Source organism: Pseudophryne corroboree, chromosome 7 (genome assembly GCF_028390025.1).
Source record: "Pseudophryne corroboree isolate aPseCor3 chromosome 7, aPseCor3.hap2, whole genome shotgun sequence".
In the NCBI taxonomy this organism is placed as follows: Eukaryota; Metazoa; Chordata; class Amphibia; order Anura; family Myobatrachidae; genus Pseudophryne; species Pseudophryne corroboree.
In genome coordinates this window covers 205,739,725-205,751,904 of record NC_086450.1, presented here as the reverse complement: position 1 = coordinate 205,751,904, position 12,180 = coordinate 205,739,725, and the positions used below count along the sequence as shown (strand labels likewise).

General features: G+C 38.2%; 1 protein-coding gene across 1 annotated transcript in view; it reads left to right on the top strand.

Moving 5' to 3' along the window:
- Positions 1-11,697, top strand: part of IGFBP2 (insulin like growth factor binding protein 2) — a 211,979-nt gene extending 200,282 nt beyond the window's left edge. Inside the window, exons 3-4 of the mRNA XM_063933955.1 lie at positions 4,778-4,918; positions 6,388-11,697. Coding sequence (XP_063790025.1) covers positions 4,778-4,918; positions 6,388-6,543 — 297 coding nt within the window. The 3' untranslated portion in view covers positions 6,544-11,697. The remainder of the gene's footprint in view (positions 1-4,777; positions 4,919-6,387) is intronic.
- The last annotated feature ends 483 nt before the right edge of the window (positions 11,698-12,180 follow it).

Here is a 12,180-nt window from a genome sequence, read left to right as displayed (position 1 = left end):
TGGTGTCAGTAAGCCAAAAGGTCCTGTGCAACTCTGCTAGCTCCAAGCGTCTTTTTTTGCAACACCAGGAGACTACTGATTACATATATGACACTTGTATATTGTGTGTGACTGAGTCAGTATGCAGAACACAACAGATACTTTTATTGGATTAAAGCTGCAGCTGCTACATTGTGTCACGTCATGTACAGATTCAAAAACTTAGGGGTATGTTACTAAAGTGCGGGTTTTAGAAGTGGAGATGTTGCCCATAGCAACCAATCAGATTCTTGCTATTATCTTCTACTGTAGAAGATGCTAGTAGATAAGTAGAATCTGATTGGTTGCTACAGTCAACATCTCCACTTTTAAAACCCTCACTTTATTAAACATACCACTAAGTCTTTGAATCTGTATATGACGTGACATGATGTAGCAGCTGCAGCTTTATTCCAATTAAAGTTCTGTTGTGCTCTGCATACAGACTCAGTCACACACAATATACAGTGTGATATATCTAATCAGCAGTCTCCTGGTGTTACAAAAAAAAGATGCGTTTTCAGCAACAACAAAAAAAAGATGCTCAACGTTAGCAGAGTTGCAGTTTAGAAAATATACCCCTTAGTCACACACAGATATAAGTTTCCGCGTCAAATTAATCAGCAAAGTCTACTGGTGGACCTAGCCACATCCCGTTTCGACTAAGACGCATTTTCCAGCATAAAGAGATGCCCGATGCTGGCAGAGTCTCACGGAACCTGGCACATAGAGAGGGGCTGTTCGGCAGCAATTATGTAGGAGGACACATCTGCAGGTATGCAGGAGTATATACTTCAGTGATGTAATAAGATTATAGTACAGTGATGTCAGAAATGTATATACTGTAACTTCAGTGATATCATAGCATATAACTATGCAGTGATAACGGAGGTTTATATGTATATGTAACTGCAGTGATATCAGAGGGGTATATAACTGCAGTGATATTGGTGGTGTATGCAGTATAACAGTGCAGTGATGTCAGAGGGTATATAATTGCAATGTCAGAGGAGTATACACTGTAATTGTGTAGTGATGTCAGAGGAGTATATAATTGTGCAGAGCTATTATAAAGTATATAAGTGTAGTGATATCAGATGAGTACATACTAGCTGTGCAGTATATAACTGTGATGTCAGAGTGTATATCATTGTGTAGTAATGTCACATAAATATATAACTTCAGCAATGTCAGAGGAATATACAACTAAAAAGTTGTCAGAGGAGTACATATCTGTGCAGTGATATTGGAGGAGTATATAGCTGTGCAGTGATATGAGGAGAGTATATAAATGTGCAGTGATATCAGAGACGTATATAGCTGTGCATTGATATTGGAGGAGCATGTAACTCTGCAGTGATTTTGGAGAAGCATCTAACTGTGCACTGATATCAGATGAGTAACCAACAAACCGTGCAGTGATATCGGAGTAGTATATAACTAAGCAGTAATATTGGGGGGGTTGTATAAATGTGCAGTGATATTGGAAAGGTAAGTAAAAGGAACTCTGCAGAACCATATCACTCTTCCCAAAATGGGCGACGGGTCAATTACTTGTTCATAAGTAAACCCCCCCCCCCACCTCACCCCCACCCCCCCCAATGCCATCAGTCTCCAGCTGGAGTATAAAACTGCAGTGATGTCAAAAGAGTATATAAAATATGGTATGTACAGTATATAATAGCCATTATGTACTGTATATAGTTGTATAGACGTGTCCTTATGCAACTAGTATCTATATGACATATGGCATATGCCCGGTGTGACTGTGTAGCTCTGAGAGGAGTAGCATACTGTATTTTCCTATCAATTTTGCATCTTATTTGCATTGCAGAATCAGCGAAAAGCCACTCACAGTGTGTCAAGATTCCATCCTGCACTCAGATACTGCAATCTAAGACAGCTGGGTCATGATGGTTGCGCACTGTGGTCACTTATGATAAATACACAATTTCACTGCCACCACAAAAGAAATTACTTAAGTCTTTATCTTCTCCACACAATGATTAATATGCCACACTTAGGCCCTCATTACGAGTTGTTCGCTCGCTAGCTGCTTTTAGCAGCATTGCACATGCTAGGCCTCCGCCCTCTGGGAGTGTATCTTAGTTTAGCAGATTAGCGTACGAAAGATTAGCAGAACTGCTACTAAATAATTCTTTGCAGTTTCTGAGTAGCTCCAGACCTACTCACAGATTGCGATCAGCTCAGTCCGTTTAGTGCCTGGTTTGACGTCACAAACACACCCTGCGTTCGGCCAGCCACTCCCCCGTTTCTCCAGACACTCCCGCGTTTTTCCCTGACACGCCTGCTTTTTTTAGCACACTCCCGGAAAACGCTCAGTTACCTCCCAGAAATGCCCCTTTACTGTCAATCGTTTACCGATCAGCAGTGCGACTGAAAAGCGTCGTACGAACACCAGCAAAACTGCTAAATTTTTAGTTAAATAACTAAGCGCATGCGCACTGCGTACCATGCGCATGCGCATTTAGCAGCAAATCGCAGCATAGCGAAAATCGACAACAAGCGAACAACTTGGAATGACCCCCTTATTTACACAAAGGTACATAGCATCGGGCCTCCTAGGCTCACAAGTTCAATAAGAAACACAGAGAATACACTAGATTAAAATGTATTTAATCCGGAAAAAAAATATTTCCAAGGTTTGGTTACAGAAAAAGAATATTCCAAACATGGACAAACAGATTATACTGCATTAGAGTCAAGAAAATAAACAGAGAAATAAATTAAAAAATCAACCATTTTGATACCCAACCTTAAGTTACATTTAGGTCCATAGAATATAATTGTTTATACTGTATGTGAACTTACATAAAATAACATTTCTGCTGATTACTTCTGATTCTAACTGCTACACAGTGTATTAGAGACATTAGGCTGCGACTTTAACTGCACAGGAATTGGACTCGGGAATTCACTTTTTCCACATTTTGTTATGTTACAGCCTTATTCCAAACTGGAATAAATTAACTTTTTCCCTCAAAATTCTACACACAATACCCCATAATGACAATGTGAAAAAGTTTTTTTTTAGATTTTTGCAAATTTATTAAAAATAAGGAACTAAGAAATCACATGTACATAAGTATTCACAGCCTTTGCTCAATACTTTGTTGATGCACCTTTGGCAGCAATTACAGCATCAAGTCTTTTTGAATATGATGCCACAAGCTTGGCACACTTATCTTTGGGCAGTTTCGCCCATTCCTCTTTGCAGCACCTCTCAAGCTCCATCAGGTTGGATGGGAAGTGTCAGTGCACAGCCATTTTCTGAACTCTTCAGAGATGTTGAACCCAAGCTGGGCTCTAGCTGGGCCACTCAAGGACATTCACAGAGTTGTCCTGAAGCCACTTCTTTGATATCTTGGCTCTGTGCTTAGGGTCATTGCCCTACTGAAAGATGAACTGTCGTCCCAGTCTGAGGTCAAGAGCGCTCTGAAGCAGGTTTTCATCCAGGATGTCTCTGTACATTGCTGCATTCATCTTTCCCTCTAGCCTGACAAGTTTCCCAGTTCCTGCCACTGAAAAACATCCCCACAGCAGGATGCTGCCACCACCATGCTTCACTGTAGGGATGGTATTGGCCTGGTGATGAACGGTGGCTGGTTTCCTCCAAACATGACACCTGGCATTCACGCCAAAGAGTTCAATCTTTGTCTCATCAGACCAGAGAATTTTGTTTCTCATGGTCTTAGAGTCCTTCAGGTGAATTTTGTCAAACTCCAGGTGGGCTGCCATGTGCTTTATACCAAGGAGTGGCTTCCATCTGGCCACTCTACCATACAGGCCTGTTTGGTGGATTGCTGCAGAGATGGTTGTCCTTCTGAAAGGCTCTCCTCTCTCCACGGAGGAATGCTGTAGCTCTGACAGAGTGACCATCGGGTTCTTGGTCACCTCCCTGACTAGGGCCCTTCTCCCCCGATTGCTCAGTTTAGATGGCCAGCCAGCTCTAGGAAGAGTCCTGGTGGTTCCGAACTTCTTCCATTTACAGATGATGGAGGCCAATGTGCTTATTGGTACCTTCAAAGCAGCAAATATTTTTCTGTACCCTTCCCCAGATTTGTGCCTCGAGACAATCCTGTCTCGGAGGTCTACAGACAATTCCTTTGACTTCATGCTTGGTTTGTGCTCAGACATGCACTGTCAAGTGTGGGACCTTATATAGACAGGTGTGTGCCTTTCCAAATCATGTCCAATCAACTGAATTGGAGGTGGACTCTAATTAAGCTGTAGGAACATCACAAGGATGATCAGTGGAAACAGAATGCACTTGAGCTTAGTTTTGAGCTTCATGGTAAAGGCTGTGAATACTTATGTACACGTGATTTCTTAATTTTGTATGTTTAATAAATTTGCAAAAATCTCAAAAAAAACTTTTTTCACGTTGTCATAATGGGGTATTGTGTGTAGAATTTTGAGGGGAAAAATGAATTTATTCCATTTTGGAATAAGGCTGTAACTTAACAAAATGTGGAAAAAGTGAAGCGCTGTTAATACTTTCCGGATGTACTGTATACCTGTGCAGTGATATTGGGGAAGTATATAACTGTGCAGTGATATTGGATGAATATACATTACTGTGTAGGGATATTGGGGAAGTATATAACTGTGCAGTGATATTGGAAGAATATACATTACTGTGTAGGGATGTGTATGCAGTATGTATAATTTTGCAGTTATGTCACAGGAGTAAATATAATTTTGCAATGATATCACTTGTTACTCCTGCATTTTACAGAGTCTTTGCCAGCAACAACTTGACCAGGTGTTGGAGAGGATTTCTTCCATGAATCTTCCTGACGAGAGAGGACCCCTTGAGCATTTGTATGCTCTGCACATCCCAAACTGTGACAAGAGCGGGAACTTTAACCTTAAACAAGTTAGTGATATATAGAGATGGATAACGCTTAAACCAGAACAAATTGTTTTGTGTTTGTGCATTCACAGGGAACTCAACACAATGTGCATGCTATTAAATAACAGTAATACATACAATAAATCATGCGTAATAAATCATGGCTGTAGGTTTCTGTTCCTGTAAGATGATGTTAGCCTCCTATTCCTCCTCTCCATCGCCATAGATCTGCAGGTCCCCTATCTCCCCCATTTACCCTATATTAAAAAGCAAGTGTATGAATCATATTTTTCTGACATCAATTGATCACTGTTTTCTATTCAGGGGAATGATAATTGACCCTGAACATCACTTTCCATGTGACTCAGATAGGTACCCAGGCCATAATATGTCTAATAAACAAGAACTACTCCAAAACATTAAGATATCTAACAAACTATAGTATTAAGATAAAAACAAAAGTTATACTTACTTTTGCTGACTGGACATATCTCCGAATTTAGGGAGTATCGCCACTGGACCATTGAAGCTAAATAAAGTGTTGTTTTCCCGAAATAGCACTTATTTCTAATGTTGTAAGTTTGCTTTACTTGAATCATTGCCAATAGCTTCCTATGTCATCTACACATAGGAGAGAAGACATTTTGAGAGAGAAGCAAATATTCATGAGAATGCAAAATAGGTGTGTAACCTTGCAGTGGAAAGGAACAGCTAAACTATCTTTCCTGTGTTACCAAACTGGACGTATATACAATCACATACCGTAAACAGGAATAGAAACAATGCACTCCGCTGTTGGAATAAATTACTTATATCAGAAATTTTGTTCAGTCCTTGATGTAGGACAGTCAAACAGAACCTTATTCCTTAAGGGCTTTTGATGTCAGACGTTTTCAAATCCACTCAGATCGGTTCTTATACATAAATATGAGAAAATAAACTGATAGTGTATTATGGTCTTAAAAATTCTTATAGAGGGTAGGTAGAATCTATTCATGTCTCAGTCTGACATTGGTGACCACACCGCTATGTGCATGAGAAATTTGTGAGAGCCATAAGTTGGGAAATACGTCACATTGCAAATTGTTTCACATTTAGGGGGCTATTCAGTCACAGTCGGAAGTTCCGACAGGGTGGAAAGACGGCACTTTGCGCCAATAATCGGAACTTTCCAATACTTCAATATTCAATTGAAGTGCCATTTTTCCACCCTGACGGAACTTCCGATAAGTCGAAAAACACATGGATGAGCGGAATCCATGTGTTTTCGACCCCACCGCTGTCGAAAACGGTCTGTTTTCGACCATTTATTTTCGCCCATAAGAGAGGGATAGGAGTGGGAGGAATGGGAGGGGAAACGGCCCGCTACAGAATACTGAAGTGTCAGATCCTCTCCATCGGAGAGGATCCGACTGTGATTGAATATCCCCCTTACTGTATGGTTATATGTAGATTATCCCCAATTCATCTCTATTCCACTCTCTCTCTTACAGTGTAAGATGTCCGTGAATGGTCAACGTGGTGAGTGCTGGTGTGTTAATCCCACTAGTGGGAAGACTATCGTTGGAGCACCCATGATAAGAGGAGACCCAGAATGCCACCTGTACTACATAAACACAGAAGAAGAACGCAAGTCCCGTGCCCAGTAATTAGCTGCCTGGGTGGTCACCTGCACGCTTCCAGCTAATATCACAGTGTCTGTATTTATACATATAGGGTTGACATGACAGGATGGTTTTGAAAGTGGGCTGGTTGACTTCTTTGCCAAATCTTGTATCAGAACCTGGGCCACTTGTGCTAGAACAAAGCAGGACACCATGCCTGGAATTATTTGGAAGGTTCAATTTTCACAAAACCATCCCAATTTTAAAACTTCACCCCACTTCAGTGGGTAAATACACATAGTAAATTTGGCACCTTTATCTGCATGTCCAGAGGACCGAGCTGCTGCTGGGTTTCCAGATGTTGTTTTATTTTTAAAATTTAAAGTACTTATCCAGCAGAACTCAAATCATTATAACAACATGTTATAAAAAGAAATGAGGTGTCTTGGTAAAAGTGTCAATTGCATGGCCAAATTGTTTATTTCAGGATTGGAGGAAGAATGTGGAGGGGCTTATTAACCAAGTTTGTCAATCATAGATCAGAAACAGACATTTCATTCATGTTGCTCTTGGCATACTTGCAAGCTATATTATTCTGGATTTACTTTCATTTTAAATTATTTTTGCAAAATGAATTGCCAGTTTGGACCCAATTAACCCTCTGATGTGTTCATTTCATTACATGGAAATCAGCATGTGCTTAACACTGTCATAGCAAGTGACCCCATCATATTGCAACCTAAGGTTTACTGAACCTTCCACAAGATGCAGGGTTAATAAACTCAGCAATCCTTTAAGGGGTGAGGGGTATATGATTTAAAGTTTTCTTTTAGTTTACCAAGAAAATGATACCGCTGTTAACTTTATTTTCTTTTATCAAGCGCTGAGGTATCAGTCTCTGGTGTGCGTGTGTACGTGTATATTATTTTCCTTTCTATTTGGTGTTACGACTCCTCTTAATAACTACACCACTTGTTATACTATAACACTGCAATACAGTTACAACATGTACTACACCAGTTTTTAGGCTATGTACAGCACTTTTCAGCAATCTCTATGACAAGGTGTTAAGCAAATAGTATTAAACTGCATGCCCATTCTGGGGTGAAAGGGAAAATGATTCAGGGAATAGCTAATCCCCTAGCCGAGCACCTTTGTAAATGCTGCTTTTCATTTTCATGTAAACTACAGTTAGTGGTCAGAATCAGACAAAGACAAGTTTTCATTAAACTGCAAGCATGTTTAATTCATTCTTTTGAATTTGTAAGGTGACATATAATACAGATATATGATGTATCTTACCATAACAGGTTCTGTTAAAAACTGCAGTATAAGTATATACCTCTATATTTTAAAGTGTTAAACACAAAGCAGGGCTGCAATGATTAGTCAGTACTCAGAATGCAGTCTGGACCACTATGCCAGTTGTCAGTATATCAGCTATACTTTTCTTTTTACTTGTAGACAAGCTTGCTACAGTATACCTGCAGATCACTCGAAGAACAGTTACACGATTAGAATATGATTCAGTTATTTGCAGGACTACATATTATAGGGTTGATAATGACCCTCAGCTGTCTGTATATTTACAATGCACTTTGGTGGACTTACGTTAAAATAAAATGATTCAACAGACCAAAAATGGCTTGAGTAGCACAGACCACCATCTGCATAGCCCTTGTATACTAAATCATATTGTGTGTTCTAACAAGTCATTCTGTTGAACAAGGTCATTGTCAGAACCTATATATAATGGAATATCAAAAGGAAACCTGATGAATCTATATTCATTATTCTGATTCACATAAAATCAGAATGGTTCCCCCCCTTTTTTTTCTTCCAAAATTGCAACAGACATTCATTTACAGTATGTATGAAAGCTCTCATAAAGCAAAAATAGTTAATAATTTTGATCTTGTATTAAAATGTGTCATATTACATGCAAACCATTGCCCTCCGTTATAATAAGGTTTCCCTGCAGTGGGGTTTCATTAGCTTACTGGCAGGAAGTTTGAAGTGCCAAATATAAGCCTTCTCATCGTTATCTTACATATTTTTTGTGCTAATAAACATCTTACATTTATATATTTAGCATTGAATTGCTGCTTATTAATGATCATTCCAAAGATCTTTTATTATCTGTTTAAATATATTCTGTTAATGTTATGTTTGTGTGCCTGTCCTGTGTGCATCTCTTCTGTTAAATTTACTAGTACAGTCCCCTAGATGATAGGGATCCTGCCCATTCTAATTAGTCCTAGAAAATCACAATATTTAAAGGGACACTTTTCTGTGCATATCTATTTTGTTTTTGATTTATTTTGTGTTTGCGGTTGTACACATTATCTCCATGATACAACTCACTTGTATAATAGCTAAAATGTGCTTCTTATATTATGCTATCATTTGTATTATACCTACCGCTGCGTATTATTGAACCATAATGTAATGTACGATGCATTTTAGATATTAACCACTAGATGGCGTATATCTTGCTGCAGATTATTTCCCATTTTCTTATGTACAGTAGCTCATATACAGTAGTTCACAAAGTGAAAAGAAAAAGGTATGTTCATTCTTTAAGGGTGTATTGTGTTTGGAATTGGGGGGTATTTCCCTATGTTGCATTTCACATTTAAATAAAGAAATAAATATTTGCATGCTAACACAATTTGCTAATAATAATAATAATAATAATAATAATTATTATTATTATTATTAATAATATTATTTTTAATGATTCATAATATTAATAACAAGGCAATAGATGATTCTTTTTACTTATAATGTGTTGAAATAAATGTTTCCATACAGTAGAGGCAGTCATATTGTTGGCTGAACCAATTTGTAGCCTATCAATCCAGAAGGAACTAGTGACATCACTGACACATGAAGCACAAAGTGCCCTATAATTTAAAAAAGCATTGTATAAGCACATATGCAAGATAAAACATTCTACCAAATATGTAAATATGCATACATCTGAGTTTATAATATTAGCGACTCACAAAAAACAACAGAAAACACACTTACTTTAAAGCACATCATTAATTGAAGAAAATGTATTACAGGTTGAGTATCCCTTATCCAAAATGCTTGGGACCAGAGGTATTTTGGATATGGGATTTTTCCGTATTTTGGAATAATTGCATACCACAATGAGATATCATGGTGATGGGACCTAAATCTAAGCACAGAATGCATTTATGTTACATATACATCTTATACACACAGCCTGAAGGTCATTTTAGCAAATATTTTTTATAACTTTGTGCATTAAACAAAGTGTGTCTACATTCACACAATTAATTTATGTTTCATATACAACTTATACACACAGTCTGAAGGTCATTTAATACAATATTTTTAATAACTTTGTGTATTAAACAAAGTTTGTATACATTGAGCCATCAGAAAACAAAGGTTTCACTATCTCACTCTTACTCAAAAAAGTCCGTATTTCGGAATATTCCGTATTTCGGAATATTTGGATATGGGATACTCAACCTGTACTTAAATGTATCAATTACTATATCTTTCACACAAAAAAATCCCGAACATAACAACACATAAATGGCTCAGCCTAGAGGTTACACCAACGGCTTTCTTTAAATGCTCCAAGTAAACCTAAACGGATACATATCTAATATTGTACCAAGTCAAGATAAATAGATACACACATATCTGCCAGTTACGGTACCTCCAACATTGAACAATTCCTGCACACCTCTATGGAGTACAAGCCAAAACCTGCAATGTTAATGGAACGGCACATTGGGAACATCATGTTGAATTGAATCTCCTGCATAGACACACATATTATACTGCAACAAATAAACATAAATATTATCATTATTAACAGATTCTTGTATAGTGCAGCAAACTCCATTATGCTTTACAATTGTAAACAACACTGATAAAACTATGAAATAACAGACAGTCCTAAAGGTAGGAAGGCCCTGCTCGCAAGTTTACTATAAATACATACACATACAGTAAAATACTATAACAAATTAACATTAATACATACACATATAATACTGTAACAAATACACATAAATACATATACAGTACATATAATACTGTAAACAACTAACAACATAGACAAATGCAAATACTATACAATATTGTAACAATCCCACTAAGTCATATTAAATATACAGCTGTTTTATGTTTGTGGAAAACAATTAGGTTCAGGGTGCAGAATGACTGCCAATACTGTGTATAGATAACATTCTGTGTATATAAGACAGTTCTGGCAAAAAAACAATACCATATTTGTTGCTTCAGACCCACCAGAACTTTAAGGTGCAAAAATTGAAAAGATCCTCCCTCCCCCCCCCACCCCCCCCCCCCCCCCCCCCCCACCACACACACACACACACACACACACACACACACACACACACACACACACACACACACTCCCCCCATCATCTGCCCCTCTCCTTCTCCCAAGAGCAAAATTGTTGCTGTTACTAACATCTGGCCAGGATCTTGTTGCTGTTACTAACATCTGGCCAGGATCGCCCTCCATGTATCACATAATACTTCTATATGATCTACTGTAGCTGAGGGGCTTGTTGAGATGCTTAATGAGCTCATGTGCTGTTTCAGCTGGACTATCATACAGATATTGGGACCATTTATCCTGAATGGTTCTGATGTTGAGATGATCAGCTCTGTCAGTGTACCATGACGTATGACATTTCAGCATTGGCTGGTGATCTGCAGGTTCTCCCACTTCTCAGTCACACAGTAGAGATGCGATAGAGTCGCACTTTGTTTCATATCCCACACTAGATATGGAAATTCTTGCAGGCGTACATTAAACGCTCATCTGAATCAGCCACTTACAGTACTCAGCTCCCACTTTTATTACTCTTTCTTTCTCAAAATGCCTCAATGATTTTTTTTATATTCAAATGATTAAATGTACTATCTTGTGTTTTATTTGCTATGTACCATCTTTTTGTATTGTTTGAATCAATATATATTATGAGCGTTGCAGCATTCACAAGCGTTGAGTAACTCAACCAGGTCACCAAACAAAAGGGATTGTTTTCCACCTGCTCCTCTCTGTACCAAACAGTGTCTGGTGAAGGATGATTTATGTGGACCTAACACATGTATAAGTATAAAAGGAAACTTTGTCACAATTGTTTATTACTTAATAAACACTGAAGAATATATAAAATAGACCGTGTATGTTGTTATTCATGGTTCATATTTGCTTTATTTACAGATCTGTTTAGTACATTTCAGAAACCTCTGCCCCTCCCCCCCACCTAACTCCCGCACTGCTAAGTCCATAAAGTTCTTTGTAGTTTTCTGCTATAATTCTGTCATTCCATGCAGGCTATCAGCAGGTGACCGATCTATGGTTGTCACCTCTTTTACTGCTTCCTGACACGTGTTTTGGGTTCTGTGCCCTGATCATGCCCCCAGTGGTGTCATATGATCCCTAGGCCTTACATCTGCAGGACATTCCCATTCTACCTTAACTAAAATCTCTTACTCAATATGCATTTCACAGAATTTGGATAAACCAAGATAGGCAGGAATTTAGGACTACAGTATATCTGTTTTAATAAATGTGGGACCTAAACAGAAGCATCAACATCAATTGTATGACAAGAGGCAAGCATTACATCATATGTTATTTCATTATTACGGGTACCT